Source organism: Oryzias latipes, chromosome 18 (assembly GCF_053564925.1).
Source record: "Oryzias latipes strain Hd-rR chromosome 18, Olatipes_Hd-rR_3.1".
Taxonomy (NCBI): Eukaryota; Metazoa; Chordata; class Actinopteri; order Beloniformes; family Adrianichthyidae; genus Oryzias; species Oryzias latipes.
In genome coordinates this window covers 9,282,544-9,307,812 of record NC_136254.1, presented here as the reverse complement: position 1 = coordinate 9,307,812, position 25,269 = coordinate 9,282,544, and the positions used below count along the sequence as shown (strand labels likewise).

General features: G+C 42.4%; 1 protein-coding gene across 1 annotated transcript; it reads left to right on the top strand.

Annotated features, from left to right (window-relative positions):
• Positions 1-5,934: 5,934 nt before the first annotated feature.
• LOC110013936 (uncharacterized) lies at positions 5,935-22,691 on the top strand. The gene is made up of 14 exons (XM_078936662.1): positions 5,935-6,113; positions 8,932-8,990; positions 17,616-17,879; positions 18,427-18,726; positions 19,009-19,272; positions 19,452-19,697; positions 19,781-19,983; positions 20,083-20,162; positions 20,365-20,406; positions 20,609-20,665; positions 20,763-20,825; positions 20,933-20,974; positions 21,137-21,199; positions 21,338-22,691. The coding sequence occupies exons 1-7, from the start codon at positions 5,935-5,937 to the stop codon at positions 19,912-19,914; spliced, it is 1,446 nt and encodes a 481-aa protein (XP_078792788.1). The 3' UTR covers positions 19,915-19,983; positions 20,083-20,162; positions 20,365-20,406; positions 20,609-20,665; positions 20,763-20,825; positions 20,933-20,974; positions 21,137-21,199; positions 21,338-22,691.
• Positions 22,692-25,269: the final 2,578 nt, after the last annotated feature.

Here is a 25,269-nt window from a genome sequence, read left to right as displayed (position 1 = left end):
GCTGAGAGATTCTTGACTTTGTTACCGTCAGATCACAAAACAGCAGATAAACATAAAAATATGAATTTATATTAAAAAAATACTTAATAAAATAAAGTTTTCTTCTAAACAAAAAAGGTTAAACTTTTAGAATATTTTAGATTTTTGTGGAAAATGAGAATTGATTTCATATAATCCTTTGAATCTTCTTTTAACTGTGAATGTGTCATGGCTGACAACGAAAATAGACCTAGATGCTGAAACCCGAAATGATCACGCTCAAAGTCTGTTGGCAATGAAGGATTTTATTGCTGAGGTTGAACGGGAATCCGTGAAGTTGGAGTTCTGAGGCTGAGGCGAGGAGCTGACTGGGCGGTAAGTAACCATCTTGTAGTAGGCAAGGCCAAGGCAAGGCAAGATTATTTGTATAGCACAATTCGTACACAAAGTAATTCAAGGTGCTTCACAAAACAGAAAAATACATTAAAATCACAATACATCATAGAAATAGTCAACGTAAAATTTACTTTAAAAGAAAAGAAAAAATTTGAAAATTGATTTAAAAATAAAGGAAGGAAAGGAAAGAAAACTGCAGATAGTACCTTTCAGTCATATACACGGCTAAACAGAAATGTTTTAAGTCTAGATTTGAACATGAACACAGAAGAGGCCTGTCTTACGCCTTCAGGGAGGCTGTTCCAGATTTTAGCTGCAGAATATTGAAACGCTGATTCCCCTTGTTTAGTTCTGACTCTGGGTATCAACAGGAGGCCGGCCCCTGAGGTCCTCAGAATACGAGATGGTTCATATGGCACTAACATGTCAGAGATGTACTTTGGTGCGCGGCCATGGAGATACTTGTACACAAGCAGAGCTGCTTTGAAGTCTATTCTTTGAGGTACAGGGAGCCAGTGCAGAGACCTGAGCACAGGACTAATGTGATCATACTTCCTGGTTCTGGTCAGGACTCGAGCAGCAGCATTCTGGATGTACTGAAGCTGTTTTACGGCTCGTTTGGAGAGGCCGGTGAGCAGGCCGTTACAGTAGTCTAACCTACTGGAGACAAATGCATGAATAAGTATCTCCAGGTCTGGCTTTGACACTATGTTTTTGATTTTGGCAATGTTTTTCAGATGGTAAAATGCCGCTGATGTTACTGACTTGATATGGCTGTTAAAGTTTAGGTCAGAGTCCATGATTACCCCTAGATTTCTGACTTGATTTGAGGGTTTAAGAGACAAAGAATGAAGGTAGCTACTGACTCTTTCTCTTTGTTTCTGTGGGCCAAAAATAATAACTTCGGTCTTGTTTGAGTTTAGCTGGAGAAAGTTGTTCTGCATCCACGCACTGATCTGTTGGAGGCAGTGGCTGAGTGAATCCACCGGCCCATATTCACCTGTTGTCAGTGACACATAGATCTGAGTATCATCTGCATAGTTGTGATAAGATATGTTATTACTGCGTATTAACTGCCCTAGTGGCAGCATGTAGAGGTTGAACAGAAGGGGTCCCAGGATTGATCCCTGGGGCACACCACAAGTCAAGGCCATGTAGTCTGAGACACAACTCCCAATTTCAACAAAATATTTCCTGTCTTCTAGATAAGACTTGAGCCAACTTAGGGCAGATCCAGAGATGCCAACCCAGTCTTGGAGTCTGTGCAAAAGGATCCCATGATCAACAGTATCAAAGGCAGCATTCAGGTCTAGCAGGATTAAGACAGAGACTTTGCCATCATCAGTGTTCAGGCGGATGTCGTTGGTTACCTTGATAAGAGCAGTTTCTGTGCTATGATGGGGTGTAAAACCTGACTGGAAAACATCAAATGAATTGTTTAATAAGAGAAAATCAGTGAGCTGTTGGTAGACAACTTTTTCAAGGACTTTTCCTAAAAATGGCAGATTAGAGATAGGTCTGTAATTATTCAGTACAGTGGGATCAAGACCGCTCTTCTTCAGGAGAGGTTTAATGACTGCAGCCTCTGGAAATATTCCAGATTGAAGAGACATGTTAACTATTTGAGTAATTGATGGCAACACACTGTTCAAGACAGACTTTAGAAATCTAGTGGGTAACACATCAAGGCAGCATGTAGACGAGCTCAGACGGGTGATGGTCTCTTGGACAGTTTGTTCAGTGACAGGTATAAAGTGAGTCAGCTTAGAGTAGTGGAGTCTTGTTAGTGGTTTGGTCTCAGAGAACTGCTGGCGGAGCATTGGTTGAGCATGGCTTGTGGCTCAGCGAGGCTGGAGGGCTTGGCGTGATGAGAGCTTGGACTGATCGAGGCAGAAACTGGACCCAGCCAGGTGCTGTTTGCAGAGATTTGTCCTATAGACAGAAATGACAACTTGAGTCAGAAGTTCAGGCATAATCAGAGGTTCACTAGAACGCGAGGAGCATGAGACCAGGTTCTTCACCATAGTTGGCAACGATCTGGCGATGAATACTGGAAACCGGCCATCTGATATACTGCGGAGTTGATGATGGAAGTGGCTGCAGCTGAGTCCAAAGAGTGGAAGCGAAGGGAGGAGGGAGAAGACTCCCTGGGGAACCATGACAGTACTCCCCCCTCATCGACCGCCTCCAGGCGGTCCAAGACGCTGATCAAGATGAGCCCGGTAGAAGTCGTCAATAATGGAGTGGATGAGGGAACGAGAGACCCACGAACGCTCCTCAGGACCATAGCCCTCCCAATCCACGAGGAATTTTAGTCCCCGATGACGAACGTCCAAAACCCGACTAACAGTGAAGGCGAGGGCGCCATCAATGATACGGGCGTGAGGCGGGGCCGCGGACAGCAGGCAAAGCGGACTCTCCAGGATCTGTGAAATATGGAACGATGGATGTATCTTGAGTGCAGCGGGCAAGTTGAGGCGGACACAGGTAGGATTAATGATTTTGTCAATTACGTAGGGTCCAATGAAGCGGCGAGCGAGTTTCTGGGACGTGGACTGAATAGGAATGTTCTTGGACAAGAGCCAAACCTTTATGTATGAAGGTCCTACCACCCTGTGTCGATTTGCGATCCTGCAGTTAGCCTCCTTGGTACGAAGAAGGGCTGCTTTTGTCTGTCTCCAGACGCGCCAGCAGCACTGTAGATGGTGGTGCACAGAAGGGACCGCCAAATCGACTTTCTGTGCCGGAAACAGAGGTGGTAGGTAACTCAGGGAGGCCTCGAAGGGGGCTACACTGGTAACAGAGGAGGGATGAGTGTTGTGGGAATACTCAATCCACACCAGATGAGTTGACCAGTCCGAAGGGGTCTGCGCCGCCACGCAACGGAGAGCCGCCTCCAACTCCTGATTGGCCCGCTCCGCTTGACCATTAGTCTGTATATGATATCCAGAGGAGAGACTGACAGTGGCTCCGAGGGCAGTGCGAAAGGCCTTCCATACCTGTGACACGAACTGTGGACCCCGGTCGGACACAATATCAGCAGGTATCCCATGGTAACGAAAATGTGGTGGACGAGAACATTGGCAGTTTCCATGGCCGTAGGAAGTTGAGGTAGTGGAATGAAATGAGCACCTTTAGAGAAACAGTCAATGACTGTGAGGATAACAGAGTTGCCATGGGACGGAGGAAGACCAGTGACAAAGTCCAGAGAGATGTGTGACCAGGGTCTACCGGGCGTGGGCAATGGTTGGAGCAAATCGGAGGGTTGAGTGTTGGGTGATTTAGCACATGGTTTGAGTTTGCCTGACGTGATCTCCCTCTGAGACAGTACTGTGCCTACTCCCGAGTCAGAAGCATCAACTTCAACCCCAAATTGGCGAGCATGATCTGGTTGGATAAGTATGGGGGCAGAAACGAAGAGGTTATGTCGAAGGAATTCTGAGCTTCAGTAGACCAAACAAATGGTTGAGCAGGAGAAGTGAGTTTGGTTAAAGGAGAGGCACTTTGACTAAAGTTTTGGATAAATCTGCGATAGAAATTCGCAAACTCCAAGAAATGTTGCAGTTTTTTCCTGCTAGTAGGTGGTTCCCATGTGGAAACGGCCTCAATTTTGGAGGGATCAGGGCATATACAACGGGTTCGAGAATGTAATCTAAAAAAGGAATCGAGGAGACGTGAAACTGACACTTTTCGGCTTTTACAAATAGTCTGTTCTCAATCAGGCGTTCTAACATGCGTCGCACATGAGTTTTGTGTTGTTCAGGATCTTGAGAATAAATAAGGATGTCATCAAGATAAATGAAAACAAAACAATTAAGAAAATCCCGAAGAACGTCATTAACGAGATGTTGGAAAACTGCTGGGGCATTAGTAAGCCCGAAGGGCACAACTAAATATTTGAAGTGCCCCTGTGGTGTGTTAAACGCGGTTTTCCACTCATCCCCTTCTTTGATGCGAATGAGATGGTAGGCATTACGCAGATCAAGTTTGGAGAAAATTCTAGCCCCTTGAACAGAATCAAAAACAGAACTGAGAAGAGGAAGTGAATATTTATCTTTGACTGTAATCTGATTTAATTCTCTAAAATCAATGCAAGGACGTAGGGTCTTATCTTTCTTTTCAGCAAAGAAAAATCCTGCACCGACAGGAGAGGAAGAAGGACGAATGTGGTTGTTAGCGAGAGCCTCTAGGACAGGGGTCGGGAACCTTTTTGGCCAAGAGAGCCATAAATGCCACATATTTTGAAATGTAATTTCGAAAGAGCCATACAATAATGTAGCGTCTCTTTCCCACACTGAGGCACTGAGACTTAACCTCTTTTAAGATTCTTTAGTCTGGTTACTGCAGACCGCAACAAACGCCGTACAATTAATTCAGCAACTCCTGAATCTCTCCCGCCGAGACGAGAGCGCTTCTCCCAACTTTATATTCCCCTGCTCCCGCTGCAGCCCTCCCATTTCCCTTATTCGGCCCATAGCTGAACCCCATTGGTCCAAACTACCTAACAACAGGCTGAGCGACAGAACTGAGAGCCAATCAGATCTCTGCTTGACGCGGTCAATGAACTCCAGAACTTTTAACGCGGCCCAACAGCCATCCAACTCAGTCCGCGACAATTTGTTTAAAACTAAATATACAAATGAATGTGTGCATTTGATTTAATTTCAACATTTTTAAAGTACAATAAGTCTGTAGATTCTTTTTAATAACATTGTTATTCTGTTGCTAATAAATGATGAGTATTTCTCGTGGTAGTTTTGCTGATGGTCTAGTCTGGTTGATACGTGGTGAGTTTCTGCTTCATGCAGGCGTTGAGACTTTAAACGTGATCGTAGGTATGAATGTTCTGTAGATGTGAGAAAGACTGCTCACATGCAGACGGGGAGCCAAAAATATACTCACACGCCGCAGTGGGTGACAGGCAGCGGGTTTTACGTTTTTATAATCCCTGCGCGATTCACCTGCTGTCCCCACAACCCCACCCTCTGCTTTCTCCCTCACACATCCCGTCCCCGCATCTGCGCGCTCTTTCTCAGAGACGGGAGCGCGCAGTTTTAGGCACGGCAATTCACAAGTTTCCAGCTGGTACAAACTCTGTGAAATAATAGATAATAGTAACTGATAGCGCTGGCGCAGATTTCTCTCTCTAAGCACTGTTACTACTGCGCGCCTCTGGCATCACATCGCGCCCGAGAAGGACTGGTCTAATGAAAAAAAAAACTATAATTAAAGATTTGTCTGCGAGCCACATGTGACCATCAAAAGAGCCATATATGGCTCGCGAGCCATAGGTTCCCGACCCCTGCTCTAGGAGGTAGCTCTCCATAGCTTCCTTCTCAGGAGCCGAAAGGTTAAACAACCTCGCTTTAGGAATGCTAGCTCCTGGAAACAGTTCAACTGTGGATTGTGTAATTTGAGCCAAGGAAAACCTAATACAACAACCTAATGCTTTCTAACGCTCACCGAGGACAGACGTGTTATCCTCTCGCTCCTCCTGTGTCAGCCCTTCCCACGGCTTTTGTCCTGTCTACCCCTGAGCTGCTTTTTTGTACTCTGGAAATGGATCTGATCAGCTGGTCTCTGAATTCGATCGACAAAGTTTTTTTCACTCTAAGGAACGGTAAAGCGGACCCTTCCTGCCCAGACGGCACCCATGCGGCTGGATACACCATCGATCAATTGGGCAAGTGGAGGCTGGTGTGCCTGGCCCAGCTGTCTGTGGAAGACGTCGAGGATGTGTACGTATTTGGATTTCTGATAATTGGATTCCTCTTAATTGGGATCGAAGGATTTCTGATTTATCAGGCAGTCTGGGAGCGGAAGACGGAGAGAGTGGCTTCCATAGAAGATGGAAGCCACCTTGGAGCGAGTCGCCGCTCGGATCAAGGGAAGACTTGGCTAAATTCACCCACTTTATTTGAATTATAATCTGCCTCAAAAAGCAGGGCCAGTCCAGGACTCAGTCAGCAGAACAAACAACCTGCTGGCGCCCAAAAGTATGTAATCTTATCGGATTCCCCGAAGGAGCTGTGGACAACCGTCCTTGGCTCTACCAAAACAAATCCGCTTCTACAGAGTGGACTACAGCAGCTGTTCACAGGATTGATAACTGCAACTCACCCCCTGCTTCACCTCGGCTCTCCTACTACCCCCCCCTCCGTGTGCTGTCTGGACGACGTGCCTGGCTCTCGGAGCTGCACCTGAAGGACAGATTCATGGAGGACACCCCCCTTTCCTCCATCCTCCCTACCCTCCTGAGCCTCGTATTTTGTGTTACATTGTACGCAGTGTAGAGATACGACTTTTTTTGTCACCAATCCCCCCCCATCGTGGACCATCTGCACGCTACACCCATCCTCAAGGTGCGCATCCCACGAAGCAGCAGCCTCAGTCAACTCTGAACTGTATGTGTGTATTTGTTGTATGTCTGATCTTGTTCGGGTTGTACTGGAACACATCTTGTATGTCAGTGTAAAAGCTGTACATGTGACAATAAAAGCAATTCAATTCAATTCAACAACAGGATTCTGGGATGTCTGCATTATGTAGAATTGAATATGTTCATGATGGTTACCAGAGTTGATGAGTAGAATGGGTTTGGAACGATGAGTGATTCAAGACAGATGTTGTTCTCCTAATCCGGCAGCTTCAACAGGAGTGTCCAAACGTTATGTGGGTAAAGCCAGCTGTGACACTAGATCATGGTCTATGAGGCTTTGTTCCGCGGCAGAATCCACCAGGGCTTGAAGTTCATGGTACTTGGTGTGGAGGCAAAACTTGACAGGAATAAACAAGAAACTGATTAGAATGATAATTAGTTTTACCCAAACGCGGCCTGTCTTTTAGCGGGGGGTTCTGGAGTTTAAACGGAGTTGGCACTGGGAAATGAAATGGTCGGGTTTGCCACAATAGAAACATAAGCGTTCCTCCCTTCTTCTTTGTCGCTCTTCTGGTGTTAATTTCGACCGTCCGATTTGCATTGGTTCATCCGAGGGTCTTTGAGGTGATTCCTGTATGGGTGAGGCAGGAGGAGAATTAAGCAAAGGAACAGTACGATTGAGGTTGGTATATTGTCTACGTGACAAGCTGTTTTTTTCGGCTTGTCTTTCTTTCAGACGAGTATCAGAACGGATTGCTGCAGAAACTAACTCTTCAAAGGTAAGAGCTTCTGGTTGCTAACATAGATGGTCTTTGATAGCTTCATTTAGGCTTGTAGGAAAGAAATCTTTTCGCTTTGGAGATTTCTTCCATTCATGCGTGTTCAGCAGTCGAGAGAGGTAAAGCAAACCACGGATTCAACCGGATTAAAAATACACAAAGTTTTTTCCCCTAACAATAGTTCTAACACAGATTAAAACACATTGATGCAGATATCTGGATTCTCAAGTTAAAAGGCCTACAGATGCATAAGTTACATGCGAATAACTCGTAGGCAGTCTTGAGAACAATAGCAAACTTCCAAAACAGTCTTTTTAACATGTGTGTTGAAACTCCACCCCTGGAAGCATCATGGCGGCCGAATCTCCGCCCCTGGTCGCTGTGATTCGTTGGCAGAAGGCCTTCCTGCTTTCACCGGTCAATAGCTGGAGTTACAGCCCCTGGATTCGCTCCTCCCTGACATCGGACCAGATATGAAGGTGCACTCGGTTCAACGATGAAAAGAGTCCCCATTAGGTCCAAAATAAATCATTCCATGATAACCGAAAACTCCTATTACCGGCATTAGGGCGACCTCCACATGAGAACATGAATCTAGACAGGTTCCCAGGGGAAAGACCTCCAATCCAGATGGTAGAGATCTAGTCCATGGCATATTTATTGCTTCTCAGCAAAACTCCCACACTAGCACAAAGAATGTCCTATGTCTTCACAGGGGTTTGCAAGGGGAGGTTTGCCGCTGGAGCCATAAAGCAAAAAGGAATGTCACAGGAGTATAAGTCTTGAGAGTTCAAAATGAGTTCACTTCACACTAAAGATTAAGCGGCAACCTAATAAAGAATAAGATATAAAAACATACATTTCTATAGGCTTTGGTAAAATATGCCTTTTAAGGCCTTGTCAGGCCATCCAGCTTCTACTGCCAAGATTCTGAAGTCAATTACGTGATCGCTCACGGGGCGGTTACGTTGCCTTACATTCAATAACCAACAGGTGGTTTCGTCTTCTTTCCGTGGTTGATCGAAGACCAACTTGAATTTTTCAATGAATCTGTTAAACGATACTGAGAGATGGGATTGCCAGATAAATACGCCTGAGCCCTCTGCATGGCTTTGTGTCTGAGGAAATTAACTACCAATGTAATTTTGCTATGATATGACTGGTAAACTCTGAGAGCTTGTTGGAATATTAACTGACATTGAAGTAAAAAACCACTACAGTGTTCAACTTCCCCGTGGTAGGGCTCAGGTTGCAGGTGGAAGTTTTCAGGTGACGCAGCGGAAGTGGGCGCTGCCATATTGACTGTTGACGGAAGAGGAGCGGTACTCGTGGAAGCAGTAGCCATATGACTACTTAAGTCCATTAAGTCCATGCGACAAAACAGCTCATTCTGTGCAGATGTCATTTTCGAGAGGGCGTCGGCCTGACGGCCCAGGAGCACACCTTGTTGGGAGACCGTGAAACGCAGATCTTCCGGGTCAGTTGAGTCTATAGGCTGGCCAGTTCGTTCTGTCATGGCTGACAACGAAAATAGACCCAGATGCTGAAAACTGAAAGGATCACGCTCAAAGTCTTTTGGCAATGAAGGATTTTATTGCTGAGGATGAACGGGAATCCTTGAAGTTGGAGTTCTCTGGCTGAGGCGAGGAGCTGACTGGGCAGTAAGTAAGCCTCTTATAGTAGTGGAGTCTTGTTAGTGGTTTGGTCTCGGAGAACTGCTGGCCGAGCATTGGTTGAGCGTGGCTTGTTGCTCAGCGAGGTTGGAGGGCTTGGCGTGATGAGAGCTTGGACTGATCGAGGCAGAAACTGGACCCAGCCAGGTGCTGTTTGCAGAGATTTGCCGTAAAGACAGAAATGACAACTTGAGTCAGAAGTTCAGGCGTAATCAAAGGTTCACTAGAACGCGAGGAGCATGAGACCAGGTACTTCACCATAGTTGGCAACGAACTGGCGATGAATACTGGAAACTGACCATCTGATATACTGCGGAGTTGATGATGGAAGTGGCTGCAGCTGGGTCCAAAAAGCGGAAGCAAAGGGAGGAGGGAGAGGACTCCCGGGGGTACCATGACAGAATGTGGTTTGTCTGTTTCCTTTGTTTCACACTCAGCTGCTAAAAAGTGCAGCAGCTTTAACCGCAGCGTTAATTTCTCAGTTATTTTTTTTCTGTTCAATGGGCTTCATTTTTATTACAAAGTGTTCTACACCAGAAAAAAATGAAAAAGTTATTTTTTTTAATATATTTACTTTTCAGGTGTTGTATAAAAAGATCATTCATTTAAAGTCAATCAGTTTTAACAAAAAAACATGCTACATTTATACAGTGGAGCGCTTCTACATTCAACACCTAATGTATAAAAGTTTTCAGACTCTGCTGGATTTATTCCTTAAGTTTCAAGCAAAGAAAACTATAGACTGAAAATCTGAAACAGGAAATGAAATAACTTTACATCGACAATGATAAATATGTAACATAATGACTAAAACGACAAGAACACTGGAAAAATGTCTGCTGCAACATCCGGGTGGTTGGGTCAGAATTTGGCATCAATAACATGAAAGCATGGATCCATTCTGTCTTGTATCAACGGTTCAGGCTGGTGGTGGTGATGTCATGGTGTGTGGGATGTTTCATATCTTCTGACCATGTCCATCCCTTTATGACCACAGTGTACCAACTTCTGATGGCTACTTCCAGCAGGACAAGGCACCATGTCATAAAGCTGGAATCATCTCAGACTGGACTCAGAAGGCCTCCACAGTCTCCAGATCTCAGCCCAATAGAGAACCTTTGGGATGTGGTGGAATGGGAAATTAGCATCATAGATGTGCAACCGACAAATCTGCAGCAACTGTGTGATGCTGCCATGACAATATGGACCCAAAACTTGTATTAAGGTGCATGCTGCAGTAGTGTTTGCAGGATGGTGGAATGGAGAACAGTCTGTCTGCTGGCTGAGTGACTTTCTTGATGATGTTGATGACCTTTTATAGCAGTGAGATGGATACAGGTCTTGAATAGATGGTTGGGGTCCGCGCCTCTATCTAAATGGTCTTCTTGTTTGTGGCCAAACAACTTCCTTACCAGAGTGGGAGGTTGTTGTGAGAATCTGAAGCAGATCATTGATCCATCAGAGTGCAGTTGTTCCCACCAAAGAATGTTATTGTCAAATTTGACGATTATACATCGAGGTTGGGGCTGATGACTGAGGGGAATGAGACGGCCTAAAGGGATGAAGTCCTGAAACTTGGAGAGTGGAGTGCATTTAACAACCTGGCACTGAACATCACCTAAACTTAAGAACTCATCCTGGACATCTGGTAGAACAGAGCATCCCACTCTGCATTGTACATCAACAGCAAACAGGTGGAGCGAGTAGATCCCCTCAAATTCCTTTAGGTCCACATCTCTGCAGACCTCTCCTGAATGGGCAACACCTCTGCCCTGGTTAAAAAGGCTCAGCAGCTACACTTCCCCAGGACGGACCTGGGGGCTGGCTCGCTGGGATCCTCTGGGGCTCTCCCTCCCCATCACAAAGGGGGGAGGGCATTAAGGGGGTTGGGGAGGGGGGCTCAGATAATATGGCGGGGGAGGAGGGTTGTAGTGGGTAGGGTCATGGGGGGTGGCTGTGGGTGCGCGGCGATCTCTGGGTTGCTCGGGTCGGGTGCCGGGGCTGGCTTGCGGAGACGGGGTGCTGGTTGGGTGGTCGGCGGCTCATGGGTTCTCGGGGCCCTGGCTTCGTCCCTGGCCCTTGTCTCGGTGTCCGGCGCCCGGTGGCCCCATGGCTGCCACCTGGTATGGCCACGCGCTCCTGTCCTGCGGCCTGGGGGCCGGACGCCGGGTTCGCTTATGCCTTTGGGCGTCGGGGGGGCCCCTGTAGGGGGCCATTCTCTGCGCCTGGCTGGGTGGGTGGGCGATCCCCTCCTGCCCCCCTCCCGGGCTGCCTGGGTCCGGATGCCGGGGGGGCTCCTGGCCTGGGGGTCTCCCCTCCCCTCTCCTGGTCTGGCTGGTCGGGCTGGGATCTGGTTCACCTTATGAACACACGGTTCATTTTGTCAGCATGCATGTATCTCCACCGCCACGTGCACGTGCACACTGCCACACTGCTCCCTGTCGGCTTCATCCCTCCTCCTAACCCACAGTGTATTGATGGATAGACATTTTCCGCTCATCTTCGTGTCAGATTTTCACCTTTGATGTAATATTTGTCTTTCCTGCAGATCTGGTATAATTGTTACATCTTAAAATAATAACTTATTCAAATCAGTACGTGTATCCCCCACTTTCTCACCTCTTTTCCTTTTACTCTCTTCCACCCCCCCCCCCCTCACATTCTTCCCCTGTCCCTCCCCACCCACACACTAAATGTAACAAATAGATAAAAAATAATATAACAAAAAGGGGTTTATACAAATCTACACCCTGTTTTCTCGAAGCTATATAACCTCTTTCTGTGATAGTAAAACCTGTCCAACACAAAAAGACTTCAGCTCTAATCTGTTTGCTCAGCTGCTGTAAAAAAAGAGGAAAAAAAAAAGGAAGAAGAAACTCCAGCCCACAAACTGCATTGAGCAGAAAAAAATTTCCACGAAAAAAAAAATGCTGCGGTCAAAGCTGCTGCAGTTTTTCTCAGATAAGTGTGAGACAGAGGAAGCAGACAAACCACATTCACAGTTAGAAGAACATTTATATTATTTTCTGAAATTCTCATATCAAACAATAATCTAAACTATCCTAAAAGATTACTTATTTTTTATTAAAAGACAACTTCATTTTTTCTGTTATGGTTGTGGTCTGCTGGTGTTTTCCTGCTTCTCTCTGTTGTTGCTGTGAGAGGAGCTGATCTTCCTCCTGGTTCCAAACATTTGACTCACAACTCATGTCACCATCAAGCAGGTCACCTTCACTGCTTCAACACCAATTGTTGACACATTGTTGTTCATTCAGATGGAAACAGCAGTGAAATCAATCAGTCTGTACATCAAAGGTTGAAGTGATGAAAAAGGGGGCAGTGTTCTTTGTTGGGAGAAGTTCAGGGTTTATTCACACAAAAAGTGACTTTCAGAGCAGCTTCAAAGTGTTTCTGAAACACAAAGAAACTGCAACAAATGACTAAATCATTTCAGGGAGAAAATTCTTTAGAACATGAGCGACTGAAAGGATGAAAATGGACAAAGTTCATCTTCTCATGACTTCATGCTGCAGCAGTTTTTATATTTTCTTCTTCATCTGGTGTGAATGATGTGATGTTAACACTTCAACCAGGAAGTGACCATAAAATGCAGAAATAGAAAATGTTTCTGCACTGAGACCATGTGACTCTTCACATCCCAGAAGCTGATCTTAGTGGTTTAGAAGAATGAAGACATTTGCTGTTAGAAGAGAGGACACGGATGAACAAAGAGCAGAACTACTATCAGTCAGTCCACACTGTGAGTATTCTAGACTTACCAGAATGAGAACATTTTCATTTCTTGGTGACTGAAAGAAGTTCACTGCTTTGTGGACAATCTTGACTTGAAGATTTCTCTGCAGCACATTTGAAGAAAAGTACTTTGATTGTTTTAGAAGGAAATCTTTACTTTGCTTTTCCTTAAATCTAATGTTTTTTTATTTTTTGCTAATGATGTTTAAATGTCATTCACTCATAATTAAAAACCATTAAGATTTTTGGCGTTAAATTTTTATAGAAATAACTTTTTTCTTGTCTTTATTAAATTAGTGGAAATACTTTTTGTCTTCCTTCTCAGTCGAGGACGTTGTGACAGTTGTGTTATTGTTGTCTCAAAGAAGGAAACTAGAAGTTAGTGAGTCTTTTCCATTCAATCTTTACAAAAAACATCATGTTTTTTTAGTTTCTCACAGTTCTTTGCTTTTCCTGAAACACACTTTCATTTTTCTCTTTTCCATCAGGATTTTCTCATCAGTGTGATTTGATTGTGAGGATGGGACACACTCTGCTCTGTAAACTGGAGTTCATCTGTGAGTTTTTCACAAGAACTTTTGCTGTTATCATCACATTCATCAGGAAAAATGTCAAACCAAAGAAAAACTATTTTTGAACTAAATTGTTAGAATTTCATGTTTCAACTGCAGCTGTTTTCTCCACAGGATTCAGCTGAACTCTATCAGGGATCATGATGAACAGTTTTCTTTAGAAAGAAATCATTTTTCTTGGTTTATTTACTAAAACTTTGACATTATTGTTAGAGAAACCATTGACTTAATGTCACATTCATTGACAGTTTTAGTTTCATTTCTTTATATTGTTGAAATATTGTATCAGTTTCTGAATCTCTGATGTTTCCATCTTTCATGTACAGTAGTGCTGTATTCACTCCTCCACAGTGGACACACTGAAGGTGACACTTTTGGACTTTTTGTTCTTTCTTTTCATAGTTTTTACATTCATGTCAGTTTAAGTAGCATTTTTAGACAAAACACCTGATTATTATTTTTTTTTTCTCATAAAATTGATGTTCCTTTTTGTTAAAATCTAGTTTTTTTTAATTCAATTGTGTGTTTGTGTTTGTTCTAGATGGTGTGTTGACTATTGAACCTAAATGGTTGACATTTTTCATTGGAGAAACTTTAACCTTCAAATGTGACATGAAGGAAGGAAGAACAGATGACTGGAAATACACATTGAAGAAAAGTGATTGGACACTTTATTCTGACGTCACACAACAAGATTTTAAAATAAATTTTCTGTATGAAAGTTACAGTGGTGATTATCAGTGCTGTGGTCTCAGGAAGGGTTCAGATTATAAAAAGTGCAGCAACAGAGTCTCTATACATGTATCAGGTAATTTCTTAGTGTGTTTTTGTCATGGTTTGAGTTTGTTGTGTCTTGGTTTTCGTTTTAGTTCTTGTTCTGTCTTGTTTGGTTCTTTTTCCTGTTTTATTTTGAAAGGTTTCCTGTCTTGTCTTGTTTCTTCAGTTATATTACTTCCTTTGGTCCCCATCTGCCCTGATCGTGTTCACCTGTGTCGTGTCTGCCCTGTCTGTATATAAGTCTTGTCTCTGCCTTCCTCCTGTGCTGGTCCATTAGTATTGTCATGGTGTTTTTTGTCTACCTGTCTTCATGCCACGTTCCATGTTTTTGCCACGCTCATGTTTCTGTGTCCCACGCCACGCCACAGTAAGTTTTTGTTTGTTCTGTAATCCTGCTCTGCAGCGCTTTTTGTTCATTAAACCCTCTAGTCCCTGAACCGTGTGCCTCCGCCTCGGTATCTGGGTCCTACCGGTGTGGGTACCGGATGTTCTCGGGTTGCCGGATGTTCTCGGGGTCCTTCGAGGTCCTTCGACCAATGATGATGTCACACTATTTGATTGGCTGTAAGTTGCCACGACCAATGAGTTAACGTCGCTAAGTTTTTTTAAAAAAAACTTTATTGGCAATTGCGGTATCATACATTAACAATTACATTAACGTTAACGAACAATAACAATGTAACAATATTGCCTCGAAGATCAGTCACCATTGCAAAATATAACATATTAACATAGAAAATGAAGAATAGAGGGGAAAAAAAGAAACGATGAACATAACACACAAATAAATAAAAACATAAGTAAAATAAAATAAAGGAACATAGAAAAAATCTAAGTAGTCTAATACTAGTTAAGTTAGGGGTACTCGTGAAGTTTTTATTTCTGAACAAAACTAAGCAATTTCAAGACATTCTTCTTTTTCATATAATGAAGTGATTGAAAGCAAAAACAGAGCTCTTTATTAAGTGTTATAAAAAGTGGGTTGGGCTTCAAAACTTGACCTCACCAAGATGGCGGTGCTCTCCTCTCATGAGGAACCACGTGATGTCTCCTTTAGTGATATAACTCATTGGAAGGACCCCCCTAGGACCCCGAGATTGCCGGATGTTCTTGGGGTTCTGTCTGTCTGTCTGTCTGTCTGTGAGAGCGCCACACCGAATGTATAAACTCTACTCATAGATTTCACTGATGCAGCATGATTTTCATAATTGTTATATTGAAATGTCAAACTTTGCAGACAGAGCCAGAGCCACACTGACAGCAGCAACAACAACTGTGTCAGTAGGAGACAGAGTGACACTGATCTGCTCTGTGGAGAAATCTGCTGGTTGGAAATATGAGTGGTTCAGAAGAACCTCACACACCTCTGAAGACACAATCAATGATGGACTAAATGGAAACATCAGAGTCTCACAAGGAGGAATCTACAGATGCAGAGGAGGAAGAGGAGAACCAGCCGTCTACTCTGATCCAAGTGATGAAGTCACCATTCAAATAACCTGTGAGGGATTTCACTTTATTGAAAGCTTTTCACAATCATTGATTTGAACATTAAAAATGTGTTTTCTTGTTTTAAAATCTGATGGAAACAGTTTCCAACAAAGTCAGTGTGACCCAAAAACCCAGCTGGGGCCTGTTTCAGAAAGGAGGTTCAACCAACTCTGAGGTTAAACTTGAACTCTGAGTTGGTCAATCGAGAGATTAACAACTCTGATCAGCTTCTCTGAAACAGAAAACTCAGAGTTAGGTCAATCAACTCTGAGTGGACTGATTCGGAGGTGAGCGTGCGCACCGTGACTATAAGAAGCCATTATCAATGGAGCGCAGATATCACGAGTCACCATGGCAACCGTGAATAAAAGAGGTCTGCATATTTTTCGCCAGCTGAACTTGATGTGCTGCTGCAGAGTTACAGTGAATATGAGCACATATTACGGAAGAAAAGCAACACCGCTGCATCTGCAAAACAGAGACAGTTAGCGTGGAAAACATAGCTGCTCAAGTTAATGCCTAAGTTTGCATTTAAATCATTGTTATAAAATATTGGCTGTAATAACTTTTTAAATAGCGTACGGTGTGAAATAAAAGATGGCGATATTTAGGTGTACTTTTGAAGTATTATTCCTGGTGTAATTGCATGAAATGCTGCATAGTGTACAGAACCAATCTGGGGGAAAATGCATTTAACGTCGGTAATGTTTAGAGGACTTTTTTGTTAACCTTCCCCTCTTGCAAACGTTGGTCAGTTTAATATTAATACATGCAATTGTGTTTTTAAAAGTGAACTTTTGTCTACCCTTGTATTGATCAAGTGGTATAGGTTTATATGGGATTAAGAAAGTAAGCAGTACTAGCAAATTGTGTTTCCAAAAGTAATTGTCTAATTCAATGTCCCTGATTTCATTCTCATGTAGATGCAATCCTGCAGGAATTAAAAGAACATGGCAGCAGCTAAAAATGAAGTATAAAAACATAATTCAATCAGGTCAAATTTGAGCATGTCATGGATGTAGGCTTTGTTGACAATATTTGACATATGAAACATCTACATAGAAATACATATCTAATGTTGTTTTCATTGTATATATGTAATTGACTGCAATGAAAAACGGTAACGCTCAAACAAAAACTTATGGGGAAATGACAAAAAATGGAGTCTAGGTCTCAAAATCCTCGCACGATGTAAATGTAATTCTCTACGAATTAATGCAGCCTCCTCGTCTATTGGGTCCTCCAAAAAAGGACAAGCCATTCTTGTCACTTACACCGTCTCTCTGTGTGACGGAAATGTGGGCAATGAAGGTTAAAGTGAAAAATACCGCTTCGTCTTTAAAAAGGGGAGGGGACCGGCAAAAACCTTGAGTTTAGAGAATAAAACCTGCTCCCGACCAGGTTAGGTTCACAGCATAAGTAACCATGGACACTGACTCCGAGTATAAGTTACCTCTCTTTCAGAAACGGGTTTGACTTACTCTGTTTACTCTGGTTTAACAAGCCTCCCATTCTGAAACGGAAAACCCAGGGTTTCCCTGATTACAGGGTTAACATACTCAGAGTTTACACTTAACCTCCTTTCTGAAACAGGCCCCTGGTCTCAGATCTTCAGAGGAGAGACGATCACTCTGACATGTGAGGTTCAGGGAGGTGAAGGAGTTCAGTGGGAAATATCAAAATATCTGTATTTATAAAAATGAATGTAGAAAATAAATAAATGAATGACTCATTAATGCATGTTTTCTTGAGACTTTTATTCTACACGTTGGCATGTGTTTAGACAGATAAATACATCTATTTTTGAACTCCACAGCACACAAACCAAAGGCTGAACTGAAGATCACAAAGTCTCCAGTAGGGGGCAGAGTGACCCTGAGCTGTTCAGTGAAGCCTTCATCATCTGGTTGGAGTTTCTTCTGGTTCAGAGGAGAGAAACCCTCCAAACTGCTGAGAACACAAGATGCTGATTTCCTCTCAAATGGACAAATCAGAGTCTCACAGGGAGGAGTCTACAGATGCAGAGGAGGAAGAGGAGAACCAGTTTATCACACAGAGTTCAGTGATCCAGTCACCATTGGTGAGTTTAAAAATAATTTAATGGATTACAGAATATGAAAATAAAAACTGTGGGAAGTTTATCATTGTGAAAAATTATCTATAAACTTTTCAGTTTTGGTTCTAAAGCTCTTCACTCTTATTTTTTAAGCATAACTTTTTCTTCCCTTTTAACTAGAAAGTCACTGGAACAAATATGTCTTCTAAAAAGGCCAAAATGAGCCCTGCTGTAAATGTAAACACATAAAACTAACAAAAGGACGTTGGTGTGACACTGTGGGCTTGATTTGAAAACAGCTGTGAAATTATTTAACAACAACAACAATTGTTCTCATCTTTATTGATTAAACTACTGTTTCCTTTTTATGGTTTTGATTGCCATATTTGAAAATACACAGCACAATCATGAAGAAAGTGAAAAATCTCCTGCTTCATTTCTGTCTGACAGCAGAGTTATCAGAGTTCTGTCAACCTGTGGAGCTTCTTCTATCAGAACCAAAGGTGTCACATGAAAGAGTTTGGTCAGAAACACAACCAAGTCACTAAAAACAACACTATTTCTCCCCCAGAACCTGTCCTGAGAGTGTCTCCATGGTGGTTGAGTCCTGGAGCCTCAGTGACTCTGAGCTGTGAGGTTGAACATGTGTCTGCAGGATGGAGCTTCTACTGGTATAAAGCTGTTCCTGATCTATCACACAAGTCTGGCTCTTACAGCTATGAGCTGCTGCCTGCTAGCTCCAATGGGACTGCAGACAACTCCTACATCATTCATGGACAGACACACACAGCAGGATATGTGTGCAGAGCTGGAAGAGGAGAGCCACACTTCTACACTCTTTACAGTCAGCCTCACTTTGTCTGGTCTGGAGGTCAGACTTCTGATTGTTGATTCATTTATGTCAACACTGAATGATTTCTCTTCACATTTCTAATGCTGTCAGATTCTGCTCTTTAGTTTGCTTCTTTCCACTTATTGCTAACAGTCAACTGTCATTCAAAATGTTGGAAACAAATGTTTCTTTTTCATTTGCATAGAGCCATTCTAACTCCAAGCCATTGAATGAAAATCCATTGAAACACATTTGTTTTTGTGTCTCTTTGCTCTCCAAATGAAGCTAAAGTGTGCTGATCTTCATCCTGTTTGTTTTCAGATCTTCATCCATCAGCGTCTCTCTCAGTGAGTCCTGACAGAGTCCAACACTTCACCTCTGACTCTGTCTCACTGAGCTGTGAGGGAAACTCTGCTGAGTGGAGAGTCAGCAGGTTTCTGCTTCCTGACTTCCTGTCATTCTGTTCTGACTGGGGAACAATGAATGGATCAACATGTCATGTTCAGAAGATCCAGTCCAGTAATGCAGTGTACTGGTGTGAGTCTGGATCAGCATTCAGCAACGCAGTCAACATCACTGGACACTGTGAGTGGAAACATGTTTGGATTCCTATTTTTAGCTTGACTTTCATCATTGGATTGATTTGAAACACATGCAGAAGTTGAAGATGGATTTAGATGATCAACTGGATGTCAAAGCAGAATGAAGCAGACGTCAAACATGTTGGGATCATATGTGATGAAGATGAATGTTGATGTTTCCAGATGATGATGAGCTTCTCCTGCTGAGTCCTGTCCATCCTGTGACTGAGGGACATTCTGTTACTCTTGGCTGCAAGTTGAGGACAGAAAATCTTCTTTCTAAAGTGTTTTTCTATCAAAATGACACAATCATCCAAAGTCAGAGCAGAGTGGAGATGATCATCCCTGCAGTGTCAAAGTCTCATGAAGGCTTCTACAAGTGTCAATCCTCAGGAAAAGAATCACCACAGAGCTGGTTGGCAGTAACATGTCAGCAAATCTCTATTGATTCATTGGAAATCCTTTAGGTGATAATATTTACATATATTTGAACCAAACATGTTTTTTTACAGCTACATCCAGACCTGACAGCTCCTCATTTCCTGTCTTGGTTGTTGCTCTAACTTCTGTAGTTTTGGTCATTTTTCTATTCATGATGTTGTTTCTCTACATAAGATCAAGAGGTGAGAAATATTATTATTATTAGATAATATTCATAATAATCTCATGTTAATCAATAACTTATTTTTTTCTTTCCAGATTCAGACATCATCAGGTTTGTGCAGCTCTGTGTTTCTATGTTTAAAGTGTGACAGATGATTTTCTTGGAGATGATGTTTTCAATCATTCTAATCTTTCTATTTCTTTCTTCCAGCAGCTCTCAGGACAACAACCAGAGCTCTGCTGCAGACCACAGAGAAGCTCAGCACAGAAATGACTCCATGCTCCTCCATGGTTAGTCTAAACTTTGACTGATCTGGATTTATTCTAGAAGTTTGACTTTAGAACAAATGAACTGAACAGAACAGTTTCCTCTCTTGATGTCTGATCTGGAAACTGATGGAAACATTTTGTTCCTGTTGGTTTAGAAGAGGTTGATTCTGTCTTTGTGAAATTCCTTTTTAAGGTGGTTCTTCTCTGTTTGAATCACACAAAGGTCCTGAGGAGATTCAAACTGATCCAGAAGATGAAAACAAAGGTAAAATGAAAGAATCAGTCAAGATTAAGAACATTTATCTGTTCATTTACATCCAAATTATTATTCTGTGGTACAAAAATGACAGATTTTCTCTATCAGACAAATAAAAAAAACAAATTAAAGAAAACATATTTTTATTGTAGACTTTTAGATAAAAGCAGAAATGATCCAAATATAAAAATATGAATAATTGATGTTTCAGGTGAATCCAGGAAGGTTACATATTCTTCAATCAAGCTTAAAACCGTCACTAAGAAAAGTGAGAAAATCAAAGCATTTATTCAACATTTAACTAAAGAAAAAGCTTCAAGATAGATTTATGAACCAGTTGAGTCAAATCCAATGTTTTCTGACAGAAAAGAGACAGAAAGCAGCAGAGGAGACAGTTTACTCTGATGTGAAGACAGGAGCGTCTGCAGGTAAGATCTGCCACTACATGGAAACATGTTCTCCATCCATGCAGCTGCCTTTCCAAATGACTGTCAGGCTGTCAGCTTCTGTCATGTTGGATGTTGTTTGCTTTTAGATGGCAGTCAGCTGTATGCACAGATCATGAAGAAAAACAAAGGTAAGTCAAATCTTCATCTGTGTAACTTCACTGACTGAAAACTGCTGGAAAGGAAACTGCAGGATTCATTCAAGTCAATGTTTTCAAGTCATTCACTTGTCACAATGTGAAATGAACACAACTGTCTTTATTGTTTTAATATTTGATTTGATTTTCTGACAGGAAAATGGTCTCATTCAGCTGATGAGATGCTTTACTCTGAAGTTCAATGAGGACAAACACTTGGTAAGTTTCCATCTGATTCTCTAGAGATCAAATCTGATAGAAAAGATAGAAACTTGAATTTGTTGATGTAGGTTCTGCATCAAGACCATGCTCCACCCTCAGCTGCTGAGTAACTCTGCATTTTGGCTTTTCTTGTAGATCCACAGAGCCAGCAGCATCCATCAATGTGATGAACAAACGTCTCACCTGTAGGTGGCGCTGCTAGGACAGCTGCACGTTTGCTGGGCTCCAAATGTTTGCCTCTCTTTTGCTCTCATTTTAGTATTTTTGTTCAGTTTTTTTATTTCATATGCGATCTTAACAACTTTCCTGCAGCTGCCTAACATCTTATCCTAAAGGAACTCAGGGATGAATTGAATCTGCTGAGATTTTCTCTGGATTGTTAGTTTTTCCAACATCAACCAAGTCTGCAGCTGCAGTCCAGGATCAGCTGATGTCTCTGGTTCACACAGTCTGCTCTATCAAGGCTGATCATGAACAACGTGGAGCTTCAGACTTTTCTGTCCTTTAAGATCCTGGACGTCCAGATCCAGGTCAGTCTGGACTTTCAGACAGAGTCTTACTTCCACCAGAACCATCAGGAAACAACTGGACTTGTTCTGTTGTTGAACTGAACGCTGCAGAAGGAGTGTGAGTCCTTATATGGTCAGACTTTGAGACTATTCTTCTCCATAATTACTTTTTTTAAACTTCTAATGTACTTTTTTAAGTCCTTATAATGTAAAATGTCTTTAACTTTACTAACCAAACAGATTCAGCTTAAAGTCCCACTCTGATCATCTTTTGATATATTCTCAAAGTGTTCCCAGTGGTCTTTGAATATATTATTACGCCATTTTATGCCAAAATCAATAAACTTATGTGGTTTTCTCAGTTGTGGGCAGGAATTTTGACGTGGAGTAAGCCTGATCCCATTTTCCCATCATTCTCTGCTTACACCCTCTCCAGCTAGCTTACAGCCCCTCATCTAACTTTATTGGTGCAACAACAATGGCGAGCAATACTGGAACTATCCAGCCCAACAGTTTTCCTCCAGATTCCAGCTCAGACGAGGAAAACAAAGACGTTCATGGATCTAGTCGTCTACAAGTGATGCATCAGAATGCAGCAGAGCAGGGAGCTAGTGGCCCACAGATTGTAGCACCTACATCACACCTACAAGGTTCTTCTAGAGGCATTTTTTCATCTGCTCCTCATTCACAAATATTAGAATAATAAATGCAATTTTAAACTTAATCTACCGTATAAATATCCTCCATCGTGAGAGAAATACTGTAAAAACATGTTTAAAACACCATAAACACAGTTTTCATCAGAGTGGGTCTTTAAAATGCTAACAGATGATAAAAAAAGAACATTAATAACAGACAACTTCAAAGAAAATCCTAGTTTTTGAAATTTAGGAAGATATGTTTTTTTTTTTGGTTTTTAAGATTTTTTATTACATTTATAATCAAAATATATATTCTTTTCATGTATAAATGTGTGATGAAAAATGTATAAATATATATACATATACCTTAACTGAGTCTTCATTGGACATTTTTATATCAATAAAAGCTTTTGTCAAATTTGAATTTTTGATTGTTTTCATCATTTCTGTTCTTGTGATTCTGGGATTTTTATTTGTAACATTATTCAGTTTTCACTGTGAGCTGATGAGAGATCCTTGAAGAACAAAACATCAACAAGCTGCATCATTTCCTGAATATGACATGTTCATTCTTGAGGAACAGAGACACAGAACAACAGAATGAATCAACCTCAGATGTTTTATCAACAGAACTTTTCATTTTCATGGATAATTTCTGATTTTGAACGTCCATCAATGTTTGATACACTTTTTACTTGTAATTTTGGTCTGGTGGAGGCGTGCTGCAGGGCGGTTACTGGCAAGAAGACAGCTAAGAAGGTACGCTGATAAGTGTTCATAGATTGTCAGGACAACAGTGAGAAGCAAAGTTGTATGAATGATTCTGCAGATTTCAATGAGTTGCTGTGTCTCATTGTTGTGGTGTTACTGCATTGTTTAAGACAATTTGTAACAAACTACAAAGCAGCTTTTAGGATGACGTCACAGCCGTGTGCCGCGAATCAAGACACAGAAAAACACGTCAGAATTGTTTTCAGCTGTGTTGAAATAGACGTTCTCAAATAAACAGTTGGACTCTTTTCTGGTTGATAACACGACAATGGTTGCTTTATAATTATCTAAGACTCATCCTTTGCTTCTTTCCTTCTTTGTTTACATCACATGATGACCGGCTACAGTGGCCATTCTGATCCAACACGTGGTCTGAGCACTTAGTGTTTTCAGACTGAGAGAAATCTGAGGGAGAACTGAAGCTCAGTTCAACTAAGACATACTAAGACCAACACGAAAGACGGGTCAGAGAGCAGTTCCTGGTCCCAGACCAGAGTCCGCTTGGGTGTATTCAGACTGAAAGTTTGTTCCAGATTATCAGGGGAAACACACTCTGGTTCATTTTAACAAACCAAATAATTCCAGTCTAAATGTACACTAAGTAGTTGCCAGAGGAAGAGGTTTCTGCCAGAAGCAGGTTGGAACAGGTGGAGGAAGACTTCAGACTAAAGAGTTTCAGCAAGAATGAAAGGAAAAGTGAAGAAGACTGTGGTGAGAGCAGCCATGTTGTTGGTTTAGAAACTGAGAAAGAGACAAGAGGCAGAGCTGGAGATGTTGAGCTTTTCTTTAGCTGCGTTTACATGGACAAAAGTAAACGGAATGAACGCCTGATTGGAAGAAAATTGCATCATGTAAACACGCCGTTCAGAATAGTTTGCCCCGATCAGACTCATTCGGATCAAAATTTCTTTCTGATTGAGATAGCTGGGTTATGCTGATTTTTGATCCGATTGCTGTGCATGTAAATAGTTCATTCTGATCGTGTGTCACTACTGCTCTGGTTTACGTCATGCATAGAAGGTGTTTCGCTCCAGAGAAAGCTTTGGAGCTCAAACAGGACCGACGACGCGCGGACGGCTCTGCCCTCCTTCTCCTTGGAGAAAGAGGGAAGGGAGACCGAGTGAACTGTGTCTCTGAGCAGAGCAGCCGGACTTATAGCTTTGTGTTTGAGGGGAGGATGCTTTGGTACATGTTGGAGGCTTCGGACTGCGATCCGTCCCGCAGCTCTAGGTGAACGAGCAGATGAATTCAGGAAAACCGGGTCTCTCGGCAGAACTTTGTCTCAGAGCAGAGCTCGGTCTGCCAAAGCCAGTGTGTGAGCTTTTCAAAGCAGAAATGCCGCTCAGTCCTTAGAAGCCGTTCAAACAATCAACGTGGATTTGTGTTTCCAGTCGTGTCCCGACAAAATAAAGGCTGATGTTATTCCCACATATTTACGTGCAGCCAAGATGCAGATTGCAGCGTTTCCCGCATGGATTTTATGTTCATCCAAAGCTAATGTTGTTTTTAGCGCGTGTTAGCCTTCTCCTAACACTTTTTCCAGCTCCGTTCTGCCACAAAAAAAGCACTGACCACATGGATTTAAATAAAATGATGAGCGAACAGACGCTTCATAATGACCATAACGATAATAAAAGCACATTTCAAAGATCATCTCGTATATTACAGAGCTGCCAGATATCTATGTATGTGGCAGCTCTGCTTGTTTACAGTGGGACTCATTTCCTCTTCTGGTATTTTAGAGAGAAATGCGCATGTCCAAATGATTTATTCCGACCCAAAGTGTGACCATGTGAACGTTTGTTATAATCGTAAAAAAATTTTTTTGGGCTCTTGTACACGGTTGAATTATAATCCGATCTTTGATCCGATCAAAAGATTTTGCAGATGGAACCGTGGCTATTGATAGTGACGAGGATGGAAAGACTCAGGAAAGAATACATCAGAGGAACAGATCATGTTGGATGTTAAATGCAGGGAAACAGATTGAGATGGTTTGGACACGCTGAGAGGAAGGACAGGCTCATTTCACATGGAGGAAGAGGAGGAAAACGCAATGTTCAAACCCGTCCTGGTTCAGCTGGAAGCCACCAGGGCGGCTCCAACCCTACAGCATGGACTCACAGTGAGAGTCCAAGACCTTGTG

Excerpts from the sequence above, each read along its gene's own strand:
- LOC110013936 (XM_078936662.1), top strand. The coding sequence starts at position 5,935 with ATGGATCTGATCAGCTGGTCTCTGAATTCGATCGACAAAGTTTTTTTC. Across the intron at positions 8,991-17,615 it reads GCACACCTTGTTGGGAGACC|CACACAAACCAAAGGCTGAA; the intron begins GTGAAACGCAGA and ends TGAACTCCACAG. Across the intron at positions 19,698-19,780 it reads GAGCTGGTTGGCAGTAACAT|CTACATCCAGACCTGACAGC; the intron begins GTCAGCAAATCT and ends GTTTTTTTACAG.